The sequence below is a fragment of the Dromiciops gliroides genome, chromosome 1 (assembly GCF_019393635.1).
Source record: "Dromiciops gliroides isolate mDroGli1 chromosome 1, mDroGli1.pri, whole genome shotgun sequence".
NCBI lineage: Eukaryota > Metazoa > Chordata > Mammalia > Microbiotheria > Microbiotheriidae > Dromiciops > Dromiciops gliroides.
This window is the reverse complement of record NC_057861.1, coordinates 50,934,850-50,960,269: the sequence shown is the minus strand read 5'-3', so window position 1 is coordinate 50,960,269 and position 25,420 is coordinate 50,934,850. Positions and strand designations below refer to the sequence as shown.

Genomic DNA, 25,420 nt, shown 5'->3' with positions numbered 1-25,420 from the left:
TCCTAGCTGGACCACCCACAAAAACCATCCATGACATTCCTCAGCCTCCTCTGCCACCCAGTCCTTCATATACCAGAGGGGAGATCAAGATCTTTGGGGGTGGGGGCTGGGAGGGGCCAAGCTCCTGTGTGTCAAGAATGCCCCCTCATTTTAACAGACTGGGTGCTGAAGCCCAAGATCAGTCAGTAATAACAAGAACAGCTGCATTTCTGTAATAGTGCTCTAGGATGGGCAAAACCCCTTTACATGTATTATCCCACCCCTTCTTGGGAGGCGGGAACTATTATATCTTCATTTTAGAGATGAGGAAACTGAGGCAGACAGCCAAGACCAAAGGCACACATGTTGTGATTAATCGGAATAATTGCTAACGTTTAGATAGAGATTCAAAATTTCTAAAGCACTTTGCAGTTAACCAAGCACTTCATGATTAACAAAGCATTTCCCAAATAGTGAAGGATACACACAGTAAGTAGATGAGGGAGAAAAATTTGAACAGAGGTATGTCTTCCTGACTCCAGGTCCAACATTCTATCCTCTTGACCATCTAGCAAAACCCTCGTCCAGCACCTGATACTTTGTCTCCAAATCCAGCACTTTTAGCCCTTTTCTTGCTGGAACCAGATTGCTGAGAGCCAATAGTTAAATGTTCAATGTGAGCATTTACACCTTGGAAATCAGCAAAGGCTACAAACTAGGGTTTGTTTGCTGTTTTTGTTAACTGTCTGGACCTAAGTGATGGAAGAAATGTTAAGATTTTCAATTAAAGGGGCAGCTAGGTGGCACAGTGGATAAAGCACTGGCCTTGGATTCAGGAAGACCTGAGTTCAAATCCAGCCTCAGACACTTGACACTTAACTAGCTGTATGACCCTGGGCAAGTCACTTAACCCTCATTGCCCTGAAAAAACAAAACAAAACAAAACAAAAGATTTTAGATTAAATATAAAAATCTGTCCTGGACACTTTTTCTTTTTGGTGAGCTGGTTGTTAAACATTTACCAGCACATATTTGCTGTAACATTATGTCTTCTACTTCACAAATAGGGGACATGCTGCTTGGAAGGCCTCTGGTCTGGCAAAGATCTGGGGGGTTGAGTGGCCTGCAGGCTCCAGATGAGGCCCCCCTGTGTGTTACAGCAGGTATCCTCTGTCCTGGGGCAGACCACACCTTGAATACTGCAATGAGGGAAACCAGGATGTTTCGCTAGGAGAGAAGATTTAGGTGGGAGGGAGGGGGGATTAGCCTTATTCTGTTGGGTCCCAGAGGGCAGAAACAGGAGGGAGGGGGGCGGTCTAAAGAGGCCAAATATAGCCATGGTCCCTCTCCCTTACCGCCCTGGAGAGAGGGAGAGTGAGGCCTTCAGGGGCAAGCTGGAGGGCTGCCATCTCTTGGGCATATTGTGGAGGGGATGCCCACAGGGGCAGGGGTCAGGCTGGGTGGCCACTGAGCACCCCTCCCCCACTCTGAGAATCTGTGACTCCATGTTTGATGGGTCTATCAGGGAAGATGTGTGAGTGAGGAGGTCTGTGGATGAAGGTGAGCTTGGGTATGAGGGGGAAGGAGGTGGGCTCCCTTGAGCTGCATCTGAAATTATGGGACCCAAGCTTGAGTCTCAGCTCTGTCACTTACTATCTAGGTGACCTTGGATCACTTCACTCCTCTAGGCCTCAGTTTCCTTATCTCTAAAATGAAGGGGCTGCATTGGGTGACCTCTCAGGCCCCTTCCAGTCCTACTTCTCTGATCCCTGCAATTTGTGGCCTCTTTCTGTGTGTGTGTGTGTGTGTGTGTGCGCGCGCGCATGCGCGCGCACACTTGCAGGAAGAAAAGAGAGGCAGCTGCCAAAAGAGAGCTGGCCCTGGGGTCAAGAAGCCCTGGGTTCAAGCCCTGCCCGTGCCTCATGATGGCTTGGGATCTTGAACAAATCCACTAATCTCTCCATTCCCAGGGCAATTTCTGAAGTTTCCAAGCAGGTACTGACCTGCACAGGTAGGCAGTGTGCCTACCTGGCGTAGGGTGGTCAGCAGAGAAAGCAAAACCTTTGGTGACCCTGGAGTCTTGCCTCCCCTCTCTTCATGCCTTTGTTTCTCCCTAAGCTCCTGGGTCTGTCCTAGCTCAGCCAAGGATCACTTCCTCAGATGCCGGGCCATAAAGAGATGGAGGAGGCGTCTCCCAGAGCTTGAAGTTCTTTCAAGAAAGAACACCAGGGGTTTAGGGTGGAGGCTTCCATTTGCCCCAATGCTGAGGGCCCTCTTAAAGCACGCTTGTGCTCATGTGCACCCACACACCCAATGGCACCTCCCCGCCAGCCCCACATCTGGCCCTGGACAGGGCAGGGACTCACATAGTCATGAAAAGCCTTGGCTTCGCTAGAGTGCTCACACGTCTCTCGTCGGTCAGGGGCCGCACAGTACAGGTCCCAGAATACACTGTCGGGGAAAGGAGATGATTAGGAAGGCATTAAGGCACAGCCTTCTAGCCAACACTGGCCCTGCCAGTCCCCTTGTCCTCATACCCTTCAGGCTACCCATCCCTCCTCCCTAGAGGACCCCACTGGACCCTGCACACCCCAACTCTATCCCTCCCCTTCCCAGTATTTCCCATTATTCTTTTCTACCTTGGGGGTGCCTCCCCATCCACTTCCCCCATCCCTCCTCCCTAGAGGACCCCACTGAACCCTGCTCACCCCAACTCCATCCCTCTCTCCCTGGTATTTCCCATCATTCTTTTCTACCTTGGGGGCACCTCCCTATCCACTCTCCCCATCACTTTTCTCTACAACAGCCCTGCCTCATTGGGGCCCCCATCACTCCCCCCCAGAGCCCCCTAATGACTTACCACCACCAGGAGTGCAGAAACCCCGGAGGTTCCCCCAATGTAATATTCTTCTCCCACCGGATCTGCCAGGGTCAGAAGCAGTTTAGAGAGGGAGAGACGCCCTGCCCAAGCCTCCCCACCTCAAGCCACCTGGCTTACCTCACCCCCCAGAAAGCTTGGCCCTCTCCTCTCCTTGGGTCCCTCAGCCCTGCAAGCCCCCTCATTCCTCATAGTTCCTTAATTCTACATCATGGGACTAAAGAGCAGCAATTAGAGAGGGTTAGTCATTCAGTCCCTGCAATCTCAGCCCCCTCAGCCCTTTCAGGCCCTGAATCCTTTCAATGCACCCCCCCATCTCAGTTAAAACAGAGCCAAGGAACCTGGGAGAGAAGGGGGTGGGGGAAGGTGAGAGGAGAGAAGGGAAGGAGAGGGAGAGGGGAAGCTGAGCAGGAGTGGGCGGCCCTACCCCAGCCAGCTGGTTCTCACCTCCGACAGGAAGGTCTGGGCTGACTTCTGGGCTCCCACATGAAGCAGATACTCATATACATAGAGCGCCAACCTACACAGAGAAGGCCAGGCTCAGGGCACGGGAAAAAGGCACCAGAGCCAGGGATATGGGTATCCATTTATCAGAAGACGTGCTGTATCCCCAATCAGACTGGAGTCCCACTGAGGGGAAAGACTTTGTTTGGGTCTTTGGATTTCCAAGCACAGGAACACAGGGATGCTTCACAGACAACCACACATCTAGAACTGAGAGGGACCTCAGGGGCCATCCTGTCTAACCCTCTCATTTTATGAAGCTGAAAGGCAGGAAGGATCAGAGGCAGGGTTCAAACCCAGGTCCTTTTGATGCCTGTCAGGGAACCAATGAGTTAAATCAACAGGCATTTATTAATCCCTTACTGCATGCCAGGGCCTGTTAATTGAGGGAATACCAACAGCTCCATCCTACAGATGTCTAATGTGGGAGACAATATGTAAGTGACTAGGTGGATACAAGATACGTCACTCAACCAACACCTATTAAATACCTACTATGTGTGGGGACAGCTAGGTGGCGAAGTGGAAAAAGCACCAGCCCTGGATTCAGGAGGATCTGAGTTCAAATCTGACCTCAGACACTTACTAGCTGTGTGACCCTGGGCAAGTCACTTAACCCTCATTGCCCCCCCAAAAATAAATAAATACCTACGATGTGCCAGGCACAGTGCTGATGATACAAAAGGGGGCAAAAGACAGTGAGCAAACAAATATATACAGACAAGCTCTACACAAGATAAATAGGAAACGAGTAACAGAAAAGGCAGGGGAATGAAGAAGGGTTGGGAAAAGCTTCTGTAAAAGAGGGGATTTTAGGTGAGCCCCAAAGGAAAGCCAGGAGGCAGACATGAGGAGGGAGAGCATTCCAGGCCCAAGGGACAGCCCGAGAAAATGCCCAGAGCCAAGAGATGGAGGGTCTGGTTGGTGGAACAGCCAGGAGGCTTGTGTCACTGGATGGGAGGATACATAGTGGAGAATGAGACTAAAGAAGCCCGGGGAGGTGGGAGGGTGCCAGGCTCTGAAGGGCTTTAAATGCCAAACAGAGCATCCCGGAGGTAACAGGGAGCTACTGGAGTTTACTGAGTGGAGGGGTGACATGGTTGGGCCTGGGCATTTGGAGAATCCCTTTAGTGGCTCAATGGTGGATGGATGGGACCCCCCAGCTGGCTCCTGCCACAGTCCGGTAGTGAGCAGAAGACCTGCACCAGAGGGGTGGCACTGCCAGGGGGGAGGCATTGGCAGCTGGGGGGTGGGGGGGGCAGGAAAGGCCTACAGAAAGTGGGATCTCAGCTGAGACCTGAAGAATCACAGAGAAGCTCCCAGGAGGAGGGGAGGAGGGAGAATATTCCAGGAATGAGGGACAGCTGGTACAAAGGGCCAGAGCTAGGGGGGTGGGGGGACGACTGGGAATAGCCTCTTGCTAAAAATGGCCTTGAGCTGAGTCTTGAAGGAAGCCAGGGTCCACGCCATGGGGCTCCTCCTCTCGTCCTATCTCTGGAGCACCTGACATCATCCAGGGTGAGCACCCTAAATCAGGAGGGGCCAAGATGGCTTGCCATGCCATTCTAGCCCAACCTTCCTTCTCAGAACCTTCCCTTCCTCTCCACAATCTCTTTCCCAGCTCCTTACAAATGGGCTCTGGTCTCCCCTAGCTTAGGAAGCCCTTCCCAGGAACTGGGGATGAATGAATCCCAGCTCTGGCACAAGCTAGCTGTGTGACCCTGGGTAGGTCATTTTCCTTCTCTGGAGAGGTCCCTTCCAAATCTTTGATCTTGTGAGTTTATGTTCCCATCATCCCAGGCTCTCCTCCCTTCTCAAGCTAACATCCTGTTCTTCCTGACCCGACTTCTTTTTCTCCCTTTTTTATTCCTTCCCCACCTCACCCCAAAGTAGTCATGTTGCCAAATACAAATACTCACACACACACACACACAGAAGAAAATTAAAAAGTATACTTCAATCTGCACTCAGACTCCATCAGTTCTTTCTCTAGAGGTAGATAGCATTTTTCATTATGGGTCCTTTGGAAATGTCTTAAATCTTTGAATCTTGGGGCAGCTAGGTGGCGCAGTGGATAAAGCACCGGCCCTGAATTCAGGAGTACCTGAGTTCAAATCCGGCCTCAGACACTTAACACTTACTAGCTGTGTGACCCTGGGCAAGTCACTTAACCCCAATTGCCTCACTACTAAAAAAAAAAAAAATCTTTGAATCTTTGTATTGCTTAAAATAGCTAAGTCATTCACAGTTAATATTTTACAATATTCCAATTTTTTTATAATTACAATATTGCTGTTATGGTATATCATGTACTCCTGGTTCTGCTCACTTCACTTTGTATCAATTCATATAAATTTTTCCAGGTTTTTCTGAACCCATCCCCTCATATCATTTCCTATAGCACAATAGTATTCCATCACATTCATATACCACAACTTATTCAGCCATTCTCCATTTGATGGGCATCCCCTCGGTTTCCAGTTCTTTGCCACCACAAAAGGAACTGCTATAAATGTTTGCACACATGGGTCCTTTCCCACTTTTTATGATCTCTTTGGAATACAGACCTAGTAGTGGTGTTGCTGGGTCAAAGGGTATGCACCATTTTATAGCCCTTTGGACATGGCTAGAAATTGTTCTCCAGAATGGTTTGGAGTAGTTCACAACTCCACCTATACTGCATCAGTGCATGACCCAACTTCTAGGTTTTTTTTTTTTTTTTTGGTGAGGCAATTGGGGTTAAGTGACTTGCCCAGGGTCACACAGCTAGTAAGTGTTAAGTGTCTGAGGCCAAATTTGAACTCAGGTCCTCCTGACTCCTAGGCCAGTGCTCTATCCACTGCGCCACCTAGCTACCCCCATGACCCAACTTCTAAAAGGAAGGGTCTACATTTCCTCATAACCATTCATTCATTCATTCATTCATTCCTCAACCTCATGCCATCTGACATTTGTCACCATAGATCTTAAACTGTTATCTCCAAGGTCACCAAGGACCTACACCTCTTCTTCTTGGGTATCCTCCTCCATAACCTCTTGGCACCATCAGTGGGTGCTGGCACTGCCTCACCCCTGCCTCCAGATGTTCTTCTCCCTTGCCTTCTGTGATACTGCTCCAGCTCATTCTTTCCCCACCTGTCAGATTGCTCCTCATCTTCTTTCAGTTAACTGCTTCCCAAGACTTAGCCAGCCATCAGCTGAATTCTTCCTTTTCCTCTTTATACACACATACACACTCTCTCTCTCCATCCTCTCCTTTCCCTCTTCCTTCTCTTTCTGAAATCAATTCCATTCACTCCCAGAGTGCCACCTCTTTCTTATATGCATAATTCCCCAATCTGTATCTCATTCATTCATTCATCCTTTTATTCATTTAACATTTATTAAGTGCCTACTATGTGCAGAGCAACTGGCCGAGCCCCGGAGGACATGTGATGCTCAGATAAAACATGATTTCGGCCACACTGGGGAACTCATTGTCTAGTAAGAAGAGAGAAGTCAATACTAATACACAGCATTGTTGGATAATTGCAACAGAGGGTGAATAAATGAAGGTCTGTGGGGGAAGGTGAAGATCTGGAGAGGCTTCTTTCTAAGAGGTGGTATAAAGTATCCTGTACACAATAGGGGCTTAATAAATAGTGGTTAAACTGATGGGTAGGACTTCAACAGTTGTAGAAGGAGAGGGTGAACACCTCAGGCACAACTGACATTCTGAGCAAAGGTATGGAGGTTGGAAATCACTTTTCAATAGACAGAGATTTGTCCATTTGTGTTGACTGGGAAATGCATATAAATGAGGTCAGGCTGGAGAGGTAAGGTGGGAGCCAGCAGTGGAAGTCTTTGAATGCCAAGCAGAGAACTATTTCGTTCATTTGATTATTCGTTCGTTCATTCATTCATTCATTCATTCATTCATTCATTCATTCATTCGAGAGATGTTCACTGAGTTACCTGTTGTGTGTTAGGAGCTATGAGGCATATCAAGTTAGGATGTTCCTAAGTTCTCTTTTATACCATTAATTGGACTCCATCTCCACTAGGATATGTAAATAGCACCTCAGTCTCATTAGGTTCAAAACTCATTCTCTTTCCCCAAAAAACTCAATTCTCCCTGAAGAATAAAGGCACCTGCCCTGGATTCAGGGGGACCTGAATTCAAATCCGGCCTCAGACACCTGACACTTACTAGCTGTGTGACCCTGGGCAAATCACTTAACCCTCATTGCCCGGCCCCACCCCAAAAAGAATGAAGGCCAAGATAATGCCCAGGATCGAGGGAGTAAATAAGGGGATTAGATTCAAAGTCAGGCCCTGAAATATCACCAGACTGGAGGACTTTGAGCAAAAATGATATTTTAATTAAATCCAAACATATATGACTATAAATATATATTTATAAATATAAACATACATATATATAACAATGACCCACATCTCCATGGCACTTTATGGTTTACAAATGCTTTCCTCCCAATACTTCTGCAGTGGGGAAAGGTTGGGGGTGGGGGAGGGCAAGTCATATTTTGTCCATTTTATAGGCTCAGGGAGGGCAGTGACTTTATTAGAAGGCACCCGTGCCTGGCTTCCACATCAGACCCAGGTCTCCTGGCTCCGATTTCCACTCGACCACAATCAGTTTGAAATATCCCACTGAGAAGCTTAAGCATGTCCCAGTGTCATCCAGTATTTGCCAACCCTCCCAAAGTCCCTCTGAGCTTGTTCTGGAACCTAAGAAGGCCTCGTGGGCCATAAGCATTACTTCCATGTATCTGAAGGGTCATCACAGGGCAAAGAGACTCAACTGATTCTGCAGGATCTTTGAGAGAAGAACTAGGAGTGAAGGGTGGGAGTTCTAGGGAAGGTGCCCTCAGCTTCACCTAAGGCCCGAGGAGCAAATCAACTTTGCCATTGTTCCAGGATAGACTTTGTCAACCCACTTCCCCCAATGGTCTCATTTACCATCCCTGAAAGGGTGTGGACCAAAGTGCCTCTCCCTGCCTGTTCTCCTCCATTAGACTGTAAGCTCCCTGAGGGTAGGGATGGGCTTGGCTTCTCACCAGTCCACCCTCCCCATAGCTATCAGAGGGAACCTCCCAAAGTGAAGGTCTGACCAAATTGCTGCCCCATTTTTCTTTTTTTGCAGGGCAATGAGGGTTAAGTGACTTGCCCAGGGTCACACAGCTAGTAAGTGTCAAATGTCTGAGGCTGGATTTGAACTCAGGTCCTCCTGAATCCAGGACTGGTGCTTTATCCCATTTTTCAATCAACTCCAGTGCCTCCCTATTGCCTCCAGGATCAAACATAGAAGCCCTCCATCATCTTTCCCCTTCCTACCTTTCTAGCCTTCCCATACCTTACATCCTTCCATGTATGCTACAGTCTAGTCACACTGGCCTCTGGGCCATTCCTCTCGCATCTACCCTGGCTGTCCCCAAACCTGGAGTGCTGCCCCTCCTTGTCTCCAACTCCTCAATTCCTTCAAGTCTCAATTAGAAGCCCACCTTTGGCAAGAAGCCTTTTCCAGTCCCCCTCAGTGCTTGCTCTTTCCCTCTCAAAGCCTCTCCAATTTATTCCACATATATCTTGTGTGCACGTGGTTGTTTGCATAATGTCTTGCCTGTTAGAACTTCATCTCCTTGAAGGTAGGCTCCAGTTTCTCATTCTTTGTCTCCCCAGTGCTGGCCACATGATTCATTCATTCATTCATGGCTAAAAGGAATCTTATACATCATGTGTCCAACCCACTTACAGCTAGGGAAACTGAGGTCCCCAAAGGTTAAGTGGTTTATTCAAGGTAACAACAGGAGAGGCAGGATTTGAACACTGCTCTTCTGAAATGAAAGCTTGTGCTTTTCACATCAAGCCAGGCTGCTTTTCAGACAAGCTTCCTACCAACTATAGCTACCCAAAAGTAAAATGGATTGTCTTGAGAGGTAGTGAGTTTCCCATCACTAGAGGTCTTCAAGTAGAAGCTCAATGACCATTTATGGGAGAATGCTAAAGACGGGGTTCCTGTTCTGGCCTGACTTGGGACTAGATGTCCCCTGGTGTCACTTCCAAGTCAGATTCTATGAGCTTAAGTCCTCCTGGACCAGACAGAGGATGATGGGAAATGGCAAACCCTGGGGAAAACTAGTGTTGGGGTATAAAGTGAGGCAGGGGCCTCATGGAGTAGGATCTTTAGAAGGAGGCACCCCTGAACTGAGCCAGAGGGGAAGAGGCTGGACAGGAGGAAGAGGAGGAAGGAGCCCATCTCCTTCCCAACAGCCTTGGGGTGCAGTATGATTGAGTGCCACTAACCTGTTACTTGATAGATAGATAGTTCAAGGGCAGCTTTGAAGGTCTCCAGTGAGTACCTACCCCAGGGATGTTCTACATTTTTATCAATGACTTGGATGAAGTCAAAGATGGCACACCACATGCTCATCAGATATGCAGGTGACTGGAGGCTGGGAGGACTGACTACCGAACACACAGGATGACAGAATGAGGACCAAAAAAGGCCTTAAAAAGCTAGGACACTGGGCTGAATCCAACACAAGAAGATTCAATAGGGAGAAATATCAGATTAAAAAAACTGACTTCCCAAGGAAATGATGGGGAGGGTCTGGCTAGGCAGCAAAGATCTGGGGGTTCTAGTGGCCTGAAAGCTGGGAAGGAGGCAACAGTGTGCGACAGGGCAGCCAAAAAAACTAATGAAATCAGGACCTGCAGAGCATCCAGGAATCAGGAGGTGATAGGCCCTCTGCATTATGCCCAAGTCGGGCCACATGTGGAGCAGTGTGCTCAACTACAGGTGCTGTAGTTAAGGAAGGGCATGATGAAATCGTCAAGCAGCCAGAGGAGGGCAATCAGAATGGTCAAGAGCTTGAACCCCAGTCATTCCAGGATCACTGACTGTTAGGAACTAAGGTCTAATGAAGAAAAGCAAAAACTCAAAGTGGGTGGGATGACTGCCTAGGAAAGGCTGTTAGAGAGAAGAGGGCCGCACCTGGTTCTGTCTGGCCCCAGAGGGCCCAAACAGGAGGGATGCTTGGTGACAGTTACAGCTACCCCACCCCCAATTTTACAGATTTCCTAATATGTAAAACAAGGGGGCTGGGCTCAGTTGTCTCAGGTGCCTCCCAGCTTAGACATTCTGTGTTCCCGGGGTTCTATGTTCCCAAGGTCCTCTCAGCTCTGACAGTCTACATTCTAAGCCTTTAGAACAGAAAACCCTTAGGCCCATAAAATGTAAGGGTCCTCCCCAGCTGTGCCATTCTGGACTACGAACCTCCCTTCCCCAGCGCTGACATTCTGTTCTGCCTTCTCTGGTCTAAGGGATCTTGGGGCCTCCTCAGCTCTGACTTTCTAAGTCAGCAAGCAACCCCCCAAGCCCCGGCGGTCAAGGGCTACCCTACAATAACAAGCCTTTGCCAGAAGGCCCCGCCTGCTGTGGCAGTAGGAAGAAGGGAGGCCACTGAGGTGGGGTTGGAGGAAGCCTATGTGTGTATGGGGTAGTGGAGAGATGGGGGGGGGGTTGCGGGGGAGGGGACTCTCAGGAAACTGAAGCCTGATAGAATGGGCTCTCTGCCTTCCATCGCTTCTCCATCTTTGGCCCCAGCAGGGGAGGGGGAGGCCGGGGACCCTTGGTCTTACCCAGAAGCCCTAGCGATGGAGGAGGGTCCCACAGCCCCAGAGCCCCGACCTAGGTCCCGCAGCCCAGGTCTTGGTGGCGGCGGCCTTGAACATGGGAGGCCACCTCCCGCACCAGGTCCCTTCTTCTGCCCACCCTGGCAGTCAAGTCCCGCCCACCTCCCCAAAATCTCCAAGCTTCCGGCTCCTCCAGCACCCCCCCCCCGACCCCGCCCTGACCCCAGCCCAGGCCAGTCCCTAGGGAGGCACCATGCCCCGCCCCGCAGCAAAGTCTGGAGCTCCTCCCCGTCGCCAGGAGCAGGAGGGGGCCAGGGGGCAGACGGACAGGTGGCCGTGGGGAGGGGCGCCCGCTGGAGGGGGCGTGTCTGCCCCTAGGGGCCCAGGGGCCCAGCACTTAGCCCGCAACTTTGCGGGGAGCTCCCGGTGCTTGGGGTGGTATAGGGCTCCTGGCGTCCTGCAGCAGGGGTCACCAGCCTGAGCCCGGGGATCTGCCACTGCCGGGAGGAGGGATGGGGACGGTCCCGTCCAGGCCACCGCCTCCTTCCCCATCGCGTCCTTCTAACCCTTCCGGGCCCGGGTTGCCCTGAGGTCCCCAGTACCTCCGGGGGTTGTCCCAGCCTAGCTCAGCGGGTGGACGGCCAGCAGAGCAAGCCAGAGGAGAACTTCCTGGCAGCCGGACCCCTGCTTTCCTCTGCAGCCCTCCCCCACCCCCAGCTCCGGGCCCCTAGTCCTCCACCGCCGCATCCTGGGCCCCAGGCCCCGGGGCTCCCAGCCGAGAGAGCCCTGGCTCGGGCCCCCGCCCCAATTCTTCCCCTTCCCGCTCGAACTGGCTCGGGGCCGGCCGCTCCCTATTCAACGCCTCGGGCCAGGGGCCGCCAACTTCGCCGCGGCTCTGGTCCCAAACTTTTCCCTGGTGTCCCCCGCCCCCAGGCAGCCTGGCCCCGGGGCTCAGCCCCCCCACACCCCGGCCGCCCCCCCAGCTCCGATCGGGACTGACGGCGGTCTCCGGGCCCGAGCCGAGGCACGCGAAGGCGGCCCAGCCCAGTCCAGCCCAGCCCAGCCCGGCCCCGCCGCGCGGCGCCCAGCGAAAACTTTAAAGGCGGCGGCGAGTTAGTATTTGGGGGACCGACAGGGGGACGGGGGGCTGGGAGGGAGCCCCGCCGCCTCCCCTTCCTTCGGGGGCTGCCCTCCCGGTGTCCGACGCCCCCCGAGGTGGCGGGCGACTTGGACCCCGCGCGGCACGAGGACCCCGGCCCCCCGACTCGGCAGCTCCCCGGCTCCTCCAGCCTCGCTCTCCCCGACCTGGAGCAGCCGCCTCGGAGCGCTCGGCGCTCCCCGCGGCCCGCCCGGCTCTGCTCTCGCGCCCGCGCCCCAAGGCCGGGGACCTCGCGCCCCGCTCCCCTCGCGGCCCCCCGTGCGCCCTGGCAGCGGCCCCTCGCGCCCCGGCCCCGCGCTCCCCTCCGTCCCCCGCAGCCCTGCGCGCCCTGGCTCGGCGCTCCCCTCCATCCTCTCGCCTCTCCCGCGGCTCCGCGCTCCCTTCGGCTCCCCCCGAACCCTCGCCTTCGCGGCGGCCCCACGCCCCCCCCCCGCTTTCCCGCGGCCCCATGCGCCCTCCCCCCCGCATTCGCAGCGGCCCCCGCGCGCCCCGCGCTCGCAGGGACTCCCCCGCCGCCCGGCTCCAGCGCCGGCGCCGCCGCACTTACTTTTCCCGAGCCTGGCTGTCGGAGGGGACGGCAGAGCCCTTTCCTCCCTTGGCGTACATGCTGCTTGTTTCTCTTTCAGACTTTTTCCCCTACTCCACACCTGTCAAAGAAAGGAGCCTGCCGAGGTCTCCATCTCCATAGCTACCCCCCCCCCTTTAGTTTTACATCCCGGAGCTTTGGACAGAAATCAGGTACATTTTCCACGCGGGGGGAACTTGAAACGGTCGCGGCGGCTCCAGCTTCAGCTCCGGCTTTGGGGTTTTTTTTTTTTTTTTTTGGTCCGGCTGTTCCAGGAATCGCGCGCTGCTCCCCCAGCTCTGCTCAGCCGCCTCTCCCTCCCTCTCCAGGCTCAGCTCTTAAAAGGGCGATGGCGCCAGGCGAGAGCGACCGCTGCGGCGGAGGGGAGAGGGTCTCCTCCCCTTCCCTCCTCTAGCTCCTCCCGCCCCCCAACACACACACTAACTCACACTCTGACACCCATGGCTCTGAGGTCCTCGCACACCCGATCACACTAATGCACCCCCGCTCCCCCCTCCAGCCCCCCCCCCCCCCGTCGTCGCTTACATTAGTGAGATTTGCACACCTAATGCCTGTCCCACACCTGGCTTTTTTTTCTCTCTCTCTCTCTCTCTCTCTCTCTCACACACACACACACACACACACACACACACACACACACACACACACACACATATTCTCTCTCTCTCCCTCCCCCCCCCCCCACGCCCCTGGTACTCTGGGCTTCTCTTCTGCCTTGGAGGGTACCCCCACTGACACACAACCCACCCTCGGGGCTACTCAGCTATACTCACACCCTTTCACACAACGCTGCCCAACACAGTGGCACGGAGGGGCAGATTCGCCCACCCTCACAAATCCTCCAGTCACACCCAGAGTCTCACTTGGTCGCAATTTAATTCAGCATTTATTAAGCCCCACTATAGTGAAGGAAATGCTCTGGAGAACGGAGGGAAATTGACAAGAGATTTACTCACAAAAATCACACAGACACACACGTGTGTACACGCAAGGTCACATAGACTCATAGTCACACGCAGAGGGAGGCCGCTTTTCTGCGCTCTCCCTTTTGGGAGGGGGGGGGCTCCCTGATTCTCAGCGCCCCCCGCCCTCCCACGCTGAGGTTTTGCGGTCTTGGGGGGCTCAGAGCCTGCAGCGCTGGGAGGGGAGGGCCCAGGGTGGGTGTACGCCCCTCCCCCCCACCCCCACCTCCACCCCCTGGGTCCCCGGTTTCCCTCTTTCTTTCCCCCTTTAAAGCTGCCCTGGGGCGTCTGGGAGGGGAGTTCTCCGAGAACTCTTGGCAGACTGGGTTCCCAAAGCTCCCAGGCTGAGGGTGGGGGCAGTAGAGGGGGGGATGTTTGCTTCCCCTCTCCTCCCTCCCTCCTCCCTCCCTTTTCCCTGCTCGTTGTTCCTGGCCAGCCCAGGCTAGGGGCTCCCTCCCCCTCAAGCATCCACCTACAGAGTCTTGCCTATCTTTAACCCGGTGCCCCCTAGTCTGCCCCAACATCCACTGTACAGAAGAGGTGCAGGCACCTCCTGGGCACCCCACTCCTCTGCTGTGAGTCTTTGGGGTTGGAGAATACTAATAATGATAACTGACATTTCTATAGCTTCTATCATACATTCTCTGAGGTGACCCTCATAACACACAGGTATCATTCTAAATCCCATTTGGAGAAAGAAACTGAGGTTCCCTGGCACATGGAGACTAAAGCATCAGTGAGTCAATTCAAATTCAGCTTTCTTCCCCTAAGCCCACTCTATTGTATCCTACAGTGTGGGAAGTTAGCATTGGCTGCTGTTTGTGGTTCTGCATGTGGCTGTGTATAGTTGTGGGCATAGATGGATGTGGTTGGAAAAGGAGAAAGTCTGAAACTCTTATGTGTTGGGATGCATGTATCTCTAGGTAGCTGGGTGGTTCAGTAGATAGTGTTGGACTTGGACTGAGGAAGCCTTGAATTCCTATCCTGCCTTAGATACTTCCCTGCTTCGAGAGCCTCTACCTCACAGGCCTAGTTTCTGTCCCTGCTTCTCGAATTTATTCCTTGTATGACTCTGGGCAAGTCACAACCTTTCTGTGCCTCAGTTTCCCCATCTGTACAATACCTTGCAGGAGTTTAGACCAGAAGGCTCAACTGAAATAGTGATGGAGACCTTTGCACATTTTAAGGTGAATGTGAGTTATGATGCTAAGATCCCTGAGGACAGGGACCCTGCCTTACTGCTCTATCATACAGTCGATGCCTCCTGGGCCGGAAGTCAAGGTCCCATTTGGCCACAAACTAGCTGAGTGATTTGGGGCCCACAGATTCCATGCTCTGGGCCCATCCATAAAAGGAAGCTTTGGACTGGATGCTCCCTAAGGTTCCTTCCTAGCTAAGAGTCTAAAGCAGCCATCCCTGTCTACTCCTCTTCCTGTCTGGCAGCTGTTGCTTCACCCCACCCCCACCCCACTCCACCCCAACCCCCACCCTTTCCTGACTGAGCTCTGTGGAAGGGAAGGAGTAGGGATCGCAGCTCTTTTCATCTCTTGGAAGACTCAGGTTCAAGTCTGTCACTAGCTCTGGGACCCTGGGTCAGTCCTGTGCCTCAGTTTCCACATCTGGGAAAAAACAACAACAACAACAACAAAGAGGGATGATTGCAATAATTCTGAGCTAGCCTCCCTCAAAAGGTCATTGTGAGGACCACAGAATAAGCTAGATTTAAAATGCTTAATGATGATAAAACTCCAACCTGAGTCCTGTTCCCTCATCCTGGCTTGTTTTTCAAGGGTGCCTTGGTGAGCCCCCCAGGATTCACAGACGTGACCTCAGGGGTTCCCAAGAACAGTTCTTTGGTTAGACAAATACTAATGTTCCTATAGCCCTTTAACATTTGCAAAACTCTTTACAGTATCTTATTTGAACTTCACAGGGTGAGGGGAGGGGTGTGTGTGTGTGTGTGTGCTATAGGCACATATTATTACCCCCACTTTACAGATGAGAAAAAAATGAGGCTCAGAGAGATGACTTGCCCAGGGTCACACAGACAATAAAATTCCTAAGGCAAGTTTTACCTCGTGTTGTCTTCCTGACTGCCAAAACCCAGAGCTTCACTCATCAGGCTGAAGTAGCTGAAGACAAGGGGTCTTGTCATAGTGACCTCCTGAGGTGCAGAAGTGCCAAGGTGGCTGTCATCCCCCACTTAACAGGCCAGGGAAGTGAGGCCCAAAAAATGATAGGGGCTTGCCTGAGATTATACCACATCTAAGGCACAGGGTCTGGGTGTGAATTACGCTCTGCTGACTTCAAGGCCAAGGCTCTGGATGCCCTACTGGCCCCTCTCCTTCTCCACATCTCCCAGCCACCATCACCCCAAGGCTCAGGAACTAGATGAGTTCAGCTCAAATCCCGGGCTCACTCAACAATCAGAGCCAAGCTGAAGTGACAGTAGTTCCCATGGGAGGTAGTGAGCTCCTCATTGCCACAGCCTTCCTAGTGCAAGGGGAAAAAGCAATGTTGAAGATAGCTTCTCTTCTTCAAGTGGCCTTGAGACCCACCCAGTCCACTGTCCAGACCCTGCTCCGTGGCCTGCTGGCCTCAAAATTCCCCAGGATCCTTTCCCACTTGGAGATTCAGTGCCTGGCTCAGATAAGAAAGCCAGGCCCCCTGGGTCCAAGGAGGGGGCTAGAAATCGGCCCAGCTGGGACTTGACCCCGGACCTGACCTCCTGACCCCAGGTCAAGAGCTCTGCCCAAATGAAGTAGCCCTTCCTGTTACTAACAGCTCAGCATCAGGCCCCTTCAGCATCAGAGTTAGGGGAGGGAGGACTTTGTTCTTTTGCAAACATGTTGTATTTACTTGCCTTCTGCCTCATTTCCTGGAGTGGAATATAAGCTTCTTGAGGCCAGTAGCTATTTCTCACTTTTGTTCCTGTGGTCTAATCAATACTTGTCGGACTGGATTGAATGAATGGGTCTGGGCAGTGCCTGGGCCTGGGGGAGGGCGTCCCTATCTGTATACCCGACTGGAATGGGAGCCCCACCCCATCTGAGAGGAAGGGGGCTCTAGAACCTCAGCACAGGGGAAGGTCCTGGCTTCAGATTCTGCCTCTGCTCTTGCCACTTCTGGGCCCGTGTCCCCACCTGCTAAATGAAGGTCCCTTCCAGCTCTATGATCCTGTGACTGTTTTTTCCATTTTCCAGATGAGGAAATTGAAATTAAGGAAGGTAACCTGATTTACCAGAGGCCACACAAATGGTAAACAACGGAGCTCAGACCCTACCCTGTCCTCTCCCACCAGTTGGAGGGGCTGGCCATGTGGATCCAGTACCCCACCCAGGGATTGTTCAGGCCTGTGCTGTCCATGCAGTCCAACCCAGCAAGCACTTATTAGGCACCCACTGTACAATGGACTAGGGAATGGGAACAAAAGAGAAAATGGGGCAGCTAGATGGCACTGTGGATAAAGCACCAACCCTGGATTCAGTAGGACCTGAGTTCAAATCCAGCCTCAGACACATGACACTTACTAGCTGTGTGACCCTGGGCAACTGGGTCACTGGGGTAACCCTCTTTGCCCCACAAAAACATACAAACAAAAGAGAAAACAGCTACTGCCCTCAGGAAGCTTACATTCCACTTTGGGAGATACATAAACATGAAATGTATATGTTTTACTTCTAACTGTCCCCTCCCCCACTCTGTACTCCTTTTTTTTTTTTGGCAGGGCAATGGGGGTTAAGTGACTTGCCCAGGGTCACACAGCTAGTTAAGTGTCATGTGTCTGAGGCTGGATTTGAACTCAGGTCCTCCTGAATCCAAAGCCAGTGCTTTATCCACTACGCTACCTAGCTGCCCTGCCATGAAATGTATATGTAACAAACACAAAGCCATCTTCTCTTCCCAACCAGGATGCAGGAGTCCAGGTCTAGATAGGGAGGGGAGTGGGAAAGGGCAGGGGAGAAGAAGAACCCCAATCCTGTTCTCTTGTCCCCATCACTGAACTACTGCTAGGAATGGCCTTGGGCCCTCAGTTTTTCCCTATGCAAAATGAGGGGCTTAAATGAGATGAAGGGTAAGGCCCCTCCCAGCTGTGACCATCCAGTGTTTGAAGGACTCTCCCAGGTCTGAGAACTCTGTGTTCTAAGGGCCCTCTCAGTTCCCTCCCTAGGCAATCACATAAGACTCAGGGGCTGGAGCTTATGGAGGAAGAGAGAGGAGGTGAGAGTGTGGGAGAGGGTGAGGCGGCACCTGCCATGGGGAGATGCTTCTGTCTGTGCCCACCACAGGGAACTTTCATCTGCAGCCGTGGGCACCAGCTCTTGTGCTTGGAATCAGCCCTTTGCCTGTGTGTGTGTGTGTGTGTGTGTGTGTGTGTGTGTGAGAGAGAGAGAGAGAGAGAGACACACACACACTGTACATGGCATATGTTCTCAGGCCTCAGAGGAGAGGGTGGGCAAGGGCACATGGGGGTCTGTGTGTTGCCTTGTCCAGGGGATTGAGTCTGTCTGGCCCTGGGCACGTTTGTGCTTTGTAATCAGTGGGGTTGGGGACCTGTCTGTGTCAGTGTGTGTGTCCTGGTGCTTCTGGGTTGTGTAACTAGTGCTGACTGAGAAAGAGAGAGGAGAGGGAGGAAGAGAGGAGAGATGAGAGAGAGAAGTAGAGGGAGAGAGAGAGAGTGTGTGTGTGTGTGTGTGTGTGTGTGTTGGAGCCTGTTGCTATGGGGCTGTGTGTCTTTGTGTCACTGTGTGAGTCACTGCCTTTGCATCTGTGGCTGTCTCTGCTTCTGGGTGTGACTCTGTGTGTGTGTGTGTGTGTGTGTGTGTGTGTGTGTGTGTCTCTCTCTCTCTCTCTCTGTGACCTGTCTCTTCCTCTGTACCTTTAACTGGAAGTGACTGACTTGGCCTGAGTGTGCGTGACCCTGTGTGTGCATGGCTATGGTGTGCGTGTGTGTGTGTGTGTGTGCGCGCGCGCGCGCGCGTGCTAGTGCCTGTGTCTACCTCTGTGTGTGCTTGTGGTGGGGCTCCAGGTTCCCTGGGGTAAACCCAGCCTTGGCCTCAGCCCAAGTCTTTGCCCCGCCCACTGCCTGCTCCCTGCTCAGGGACAGCAGGAGGGAGAGAGGGAGGGAGGAAAGGAAGGGGGGGAGACAGAGAGAGAGAGAGGTCTGATGGAGGGAAAGTACGAGATAAAAGAGGGAAGAACTGAAGGGAGGAGGGAGAGAAGGACTAAATGAGAGAGAGATAGAGGAGAAAGGGAAGGAATGAAAGAGGGAGGAAAGGAGAGAGAGGAGGGAAGGGCTGAAGGAGGGAGGAAAAAAGAATGAAAGAGAAGGAAGGGAAGGCTTGAAGGATGGAGGGAAAGAGAAAAGGGAAGGACTAAAAGGAAGGAGCAAAGGAAGGAGAGAAATAGACAAGGGCTGAAGGAGGGATAGGAAGAAAGAAAAGAGGGAAGGAATGAAAGAAGGAAGGGAAGGCTTGAAAAAAGGAGGGAAGGACTAAAGGGAAAGAAGAAAGGAAGAAGAGAGAAGGGAGGGACTGAAGGAAGGCAAGGAAAAGAGAGGGAATTAATGAAGGGGGAAGAGAAAAGTGAGGAAAGGAATGAAGGAGGGAGAGAAGGAGAGAGCAAAGAGGGAAATTCTGAAGGAGGGAGGGACCAAGATAAGGAAAGGGAGGGGGATGGAAGGAGCAGAGGAGGGATGCAAGGAGAAGTATAGAGCTGGGAGGAAGATCACATGACCCGGGAATTGAAGCAGGTTTTGGCTTGGCCTCCCCAGCCAGAGGCCCTTGCCAACTCTGGGCTCCTCATGCCGGAGCCTCGGAGGCCCTTCTGGTTTCCTGTTGAGGTTTCTGGGAAAGACCCCTAAACCTCAACCTCCCAGCGTGGACTGCCCCTCCCCCCGGACCTGTGCCACTTCACATACTCATCTCCCCTCTCTGCACCTTGGAATCAGGGGTCCTGTCAGAGCAATGTAAAGGGCTTTCATAAAGCGTTTAAGAATCTGCACCAAGGCAGCTAGGTGGTGCAGTAGATAAAGCACTGGCCCTGGATTCAGGAGGACCTGAGTTCAAATCCAGCTTCAGACACTTAACACTTACTAGCTGTGTGACCCTGGGCAAGTCACTTAACCTCCATTGCCCCACCAAAAAAAAAAAAAAGAATCTGCACCAAATGTAGCCAACAGTCACTCATTAAGTGCAGAAGATACACAGGGAAGATAAGATAGAGTCCCAACCAACCTTCATGGAACTTACAGCCTCAGAGGTGCAGAGACAGCATTCGGTAGTGAATGGAGCCTTGGGCTGCAATTAGCAGAGTCAACTTCTAGGGCTGGACCCGGCCCTGACATGCTATGTGACCTTGGGGAAAATCAGCCGTCTTTCCTCATTCTTCCTTTGCCCATCTGTGTAAGGGGTGGAAGTGTGCATAAGGTGATCTGTGTCCCAAAGATTCCTTCCAGTTCTGCTGAGTTCCAAGGGACTTCCAGCTTGGATATTCTGTGCTCTTAACATCCCTCCCAGCCCTGACTATATTCTAAGCTCCTCTTCTAGGTCTGATATTCTAGGCTCTAGGTTCCAAAGGCTCTCCTACCTCTGACATTTGATGAATTTCTCAGTTTTTTAGGCTGAGACAAGGAGTCTTTCTGAAATTCAGATGATGCCTGTCCACTAGGGGCAGCAGTGACCCCTCATGCCCACCTACTCCCAAGTCCAATGTCTTGGGGAGCTTGGGCTGAGCCCAGGGATAACCTTTTCCCCCATCTTCTCTAGTCAGTTAATTAACCAAACAAGTACTTTTTTTTTTTTTTTTGGTGAGGCAATTGGGGTTAAGTGACTTGCCCAAAGTCACACAGCTAGTAAGTGTTAAGTGTCTGAGGTCGGATTTGAACTCAGGTCCTCTTGAATCCAGGGCCGGTGCTCTTATCCACTGCGCCACCTAGCTGCTCCAAAACAAATTATTAGCCTCTTCCTGGATGCCCTTCTCCCGCCTCTGACTCTCCCATCCTCCCATCTACACTGCAGGCTGAAGTTCACAAAAGTGCTTTCCATCCCATAGATATTAGGCATTTTCATCTGATCCTCAGTTTATTCCTATGAGGAAAGCCAGACATGGATTTTAAATCCAAAGTGGGGGGATTTCAAAGTCAAGAGATTTCTGGCTCTTCCTAGCTTCACCTGAGTTTGTGGTCCTTGGCAAGAGGAGCCTAACCTCTGTTTGACTCAGTTTCCTCATCTGTGAAATAGAGATAATAGCATCTATCTCCCAGAGTTGTTGGGAGATAATATTTGTATTGTAAATAAGATACTACTTAAAACCCAAATCACCATATAAATAGATATTATTATCAACCTCTTTAATCTTCAATTTCTTCATTTGCAAAATGGGGGAAATGAAATGAACTTGTTCTCACTACATCACCGGGTTTTGGTGCGGAAAAAACATTGGATGTATGGGTGTTCAGGTGATTCATCATCCAGAAACATTTCTTGTACGCCTATTTATTAAGTATGAGGCATTGTACTAAGTCCTGGGGATATAAAAAGAGGCCACAGCCATTCCCTGATTTCAAGGAGCTTACAATCTCTGGGGAGGACATAACATACAAACAAATCTCTACAAAGCAAGTTCTATACAGAATAAATAGGAAGTAATTTACAGGGGAAAGGCACTGGACTCTGGATTCTTGGGACGACCTTTGGTAGACCCCACCATATCCTATGAAGGTTAAGTGACTTGACCAGGGTCACACAGCTAGTAAGTGTCAAGTGTCTGAGGCCGGATTTGAACTCAGGTACTCCTGAATCCAGGGCCCGTGCTTTACCACTGTGCCATCTAGCTGCCCCCTGGCCACTTCTAAAGTGTTACAGGGGGGTTCTGACCCAACTTTTGTAGTGGCCACACACTGACAACATTTCAGGTCCTCGAAGGCTTGAAGTACGGTGATGATGATTACCATTATTTTTACAGATGGGGAAACTGAGGCCTAGGGAGGGGAAGTGACTTCAGATCACAAAGTGAATCATGGACATATGTGGGATTTGAGTCCAAGTCACCTGTCTCTCAAGTCCAGGGTTTCCCCCACCATGTCCACACTGGCCTTTAGAAAGTCCCTTCCCTACTTGCTCTCTCTCCCTTTTCTGCCCAGTTCTGATTTCTTGCTCTACAGACTCAGATTTCCAGGCCCACAGGGCAGGATAAATGGGGGACTGGCCTCCCCCTAGTGGCCACTGATAGGAAGCACATAGTAAAACCTCAGTCCCCTAGAGACTTTGTACCAATCTGTTGTTGTTCAGTCACATCTAACTTTTTTTTTTTTGGTGAGGCAATTGGGGTTAAGTGACTTGCCCAGGGTCACACAGCCAGTAAGTGTCAAGTGTCTGAGGTTGGATCTGAACTCAGGTCCTCCTGAATCCAGGGCCCATTTATCCTGCCCTGTGGGCCTGGAAATCTGAGTCTGCAGAGCAAGAATTCAGAACTGGGCAGAAAAGGGAGAGAGAGCAAGTAGGGAAGGGACTTTATCCACTGCGCCACCTAGCTGTCCCCACGTCTAACTTTTTGTAAGACCAGTTGGGATTTTCTTGGCAAAGATACTGGAGTGATTTGTCATCTCCTTCTCCAGTTCATTTTACAGATGAGGAAACTGAGGCAGACAGGTTAAGTGACTGGCCCAAGGGCACACAGCTAGTGTCTGAGGCTGGATTTGAACTCAGGTCTTCCTGACCCCTGGCCCAATGCACCACCTAGCTCCCCCCAATAGTCATCTAGGTCTCCTTTAAAGGATCCTATGATTTACAGCTGGAAGGGGGCTTAGAAATCATTCTAGCCCAACACCTTCACTTTAGAGTCCCCTGGAAGTTATGTGACCTGCCCAAGATCACACGGGAAGTGGGAGCAGAGCCCAGAGCTTAAGCTCCAGGCATCTACAGACAGTGAAAGAGAGAAGCAGAGCTGTCCCAACATGGGCCAGGCTATATCAGGAAGCAGTGGGCTCCCCATCCCTGGAATCTTTAGGACCATAGAGCCCTGGGAGGCTGTCTGATTCGATTCCTTCATTTTACAGATGGGGAAGCAAGGGAAGTAACTTGAGCACTGGGAAGCTGATGGTACCATTGGCAGAAATAGGGAAGAAGGGAAGGGGAGCTGGTTTGGGGGAAAATCACGAATTAGCCATAGATTTGACAGCTTATCTCATGCAAGCTGAGGGCAGACTCTGTGGATTTGCCTGCTCTCCTCCTTGAATGAAAACTGAATATCTTGGCTGGGCAGGTTCAGTGTAGATCTCAGGTCTACTTCCCCCTCCCCCCTCCTCCCAAGGACTACCAGCTTCCTCCTTTCACATCCTCAGTGGGAGGCAAAGGGCTGTGGCATGACAAGGCAGCTACCCAGCATCCTCCAGGGCAAGTTCTGGTCAAACAAATGTCCGGGAGCAGGTGAGGGTAGATGCCTAAAAGAGAGACATCATCAGATATCAGGGCAGGAAGGAACCTTAGGATCTAAAATTGTAGAATGTCAGAGCTAGTAGGGAACTTAGAACACAGAATGTTAGATCTGGAAGGAACCTTCGGATTTAAAAATAGACCGTCAGAGTTGGAAAGGAGCTTATGAATGTCAGATCTGGGAGGGGCCTTGGAATGTACAACATAGAATGCCAAAGCTAGAATGTCAGAGGTGCAAGGGAATTTAGAAAGCAACTCCCTCGTTTTACAGGCAAGGGAAGTGACTTATCCAGGGTCCTACAGAGTCAGAGACATCTGTCCTTGAGACTCCTGCCCCAGAAGCTTCCCCTGTCACCGAGTCTTAGGAGAAACTCGAGAAGGAAGTAGTCTCCCCCTTCCCCCCTCCCCAACACCGTACTCCCTCCACTTCTGGGCTGAGAAGCTCAGGGAAGGACCCCCAGGTTATATTTCCTAGTGTTGGAGCCAAGGACCTCTTACTCCTTGAAGAAAGCCCATGATATGTGTCCTGGGGATCATGGGGAGGGGTTTGGCTGTTTTGGCTCAGGGAAAATTGCTTTGGGGGGCTCCCCACCATAGTCCTTCTTGCCCTCTCAGCCCCGTCCCCTCCCCTAAACTCAGTTCTTTGGTTACCATAAGCCGGGAGGAGGGGAAGTGTGAGCTGGGGGGGGGCGGGGGTCCGCAAAGCACCCCGAGGCATTTGGCTAAGGGTCCCGAGGGTCCTTCCCCTTCCCCTCCCCTCCCTTCCCCCTACCCCACCCCACCCCCCTGCCTCCAGCCTCATCTCTCTGTTTACCAGATGCGGTGGCTTCTCCTCCCGCCGCCGCCCGGGTTTTGTTTGGGTTCTAATTTTTTGTTGCGCTTGGAAAATTACACATAATTATGGCTTCTGTATGGTAATGGCCCCATTCCGCAGACCCCCCGCGTGACTCAGCTGTCGCTCCGCTGCCTCCGCGCGGGCTCCCTCCCGGAGAACGGCGACAGCAGCCTCGAACCTCCCATGAACCGCCTTCCCCTTCACCGCACACGCCTTTAATGAGATGGAGGAGGGGAGGGGACTGTGTGGGTGTCGGGGGTGGGGTAGGGAGAGGGAGCTCCCTGTTTGGAAACACTCATCCCCCCCAAATCTCCCCACTGCCCTCACCCCTTCTGGACTCCGGCACGGGCTGCCGAGGGGGCCAGGGTTAAGGCTAGGGGAGGCTGGGACCAGGGACCAGCGGGTGCAGAAAGATGGAGGCCAAACCTGTGTGTAGCCTTATTGGGGCCCCTGTAGAGGACAGAACTTGTGTCTCAATTGCAGGCACCTAACTCATCCACTTTCTTCTTTCCTCTGTGACCCTCAGCTTCCTGAATTCTTTAGCTCCCTACACACCCCAGTGTCTTGGCCCTGCTTGGGGAGTCGAGGTATCTGGTCCTCTGGGACCAGCCCAGCCAGGGGAAGAACTCAATAATGGAAATAGGCAATTTCCTGGACCCAAGGGAAAGAAAGTCTGGGTGACTGGGGACACCTCGGAGAAGGCTGGGGAGTGGAATGGTAGGAGAGACTCTGCTAGAGAGATGGAGGCAGGGGAAGACTCTAGAACACTGGAGCTTGAAGGGAACTCGGGCTAATTGAAATGAAAGGGACCTAAAATACCGTGCTGACTATGTCACTCCCCACCTCAATCAACACCAGTGGCTCCCTATTACCTCTTGGATCCAATATAGACTTCTCTTTTGCATTTGAAGCCCTTCATTTTCCGACTCCAAGGATCTTTTCCAGCCCTACTGGACGTATTCCCTTTAAGATACTATTCAGCCTCATTCAAAGGGCTGTGACTCTTCAGACTGTGGTGTGTGAGGGAGTGACGATGGTTACCCAGAAGGATGTGCAACTGCCAAAACGGCAGCCTATGATATACATCTGTGGAGAATGTCATACAGAGAAAGAAATAAAAACCAGGGATCCAATCAGATGCAGAGAATGTGGATATAGAATAATATATGAGAAAAGAACAAAAAGATTGGTGGTCTTTGATGCCTATTGAAATCCCAAGAATTCAGTGTAAAACCTTCCTTTTCTTCTGGATTTCCCACAACCATTTCAAATAGCATAGCTTTTGAGTTAATATGCTTTTCTTTTACACATAAAACTATGTAATGTTCTACCATTCTGTAGCTTTAAATTATTTGTTCTTGTTGTTGTTTTGTTGTTTTGTGTTTTTTTTTGGTGGGACAATGAGAGTTAAGTGACATGCCCTGGGTCACACAGCTAGTGTCAAGTGT

General features: G+C 51.7%; 2 protein-coding genes across 5 annotated transcripts in view; one reads left to right on the top strand and one right to left on the bottom strand.

The window, feature by feature from the left end:
* The window catches only part of SSBP4 (single stranded DNA binding protein 4), a 45,184-nt gene extending 32,036 nt beyond the window's left edge, over positions 1-13,148 (bottom strand). Inside the window, exons 1-4 of one of the 4 annotated variants that reach the window (XM_043977581.1) lie at positions 12,703-13,148; positions 3,305-3,377; positions 2,840-2,901; positions 2,346-2,430 (exon numbers count right to left, since the gene is read on the bottom strand). In XM_043977581.1, coding sequence (XP_043833516.1) covers positions 2,346-2,430; positions 2,840-2,901; positions 3,305-3,377; positions 12,703-12,761 — 279 coding nt within the window. In that variant the 5' untranslated portion in view covers positions 12,762-13,148. The remainder of the gene's footprint in view (positions 1-2,345; positions 2,431-2,839; positions 2,902-3,304; positions 3,378-12,702) is intronic. The other 3 variants (XM_043977579.1, XM_043977582.1, XM_043977580.1) reach the window with 3 other exon arrangements.
* An 11,857-nt stretch (positions 13,149-25,005) lies between these two features.
* Positions 25,006-25,182, top strand: LOC122744856 (DNA-directed RNA polymerases I, II, and III subunit RPABC4-like). The gene has a single exon (XM_043990390.1). The coding sequence runs from the start codon at positions 25,006-25,008 to the stop codon at positions 25,180-25,182; it is 177 nt and encodes a 58-aa protein (XP_043846325.1).
* The last annotated feature ends 238 nt before the right edge of the window (positions 25,183-25,420 follow it).

Bases quoted from the DNA above. Each gene is read 5' to 3' on its own strand.
- LOC122744856 (XM_043990390.1), top strand. From the start codon at position 25,006: ATGGTTACCCAGAAGGATGTGCAACTGCCAAAACGGCAGCCTATGATA.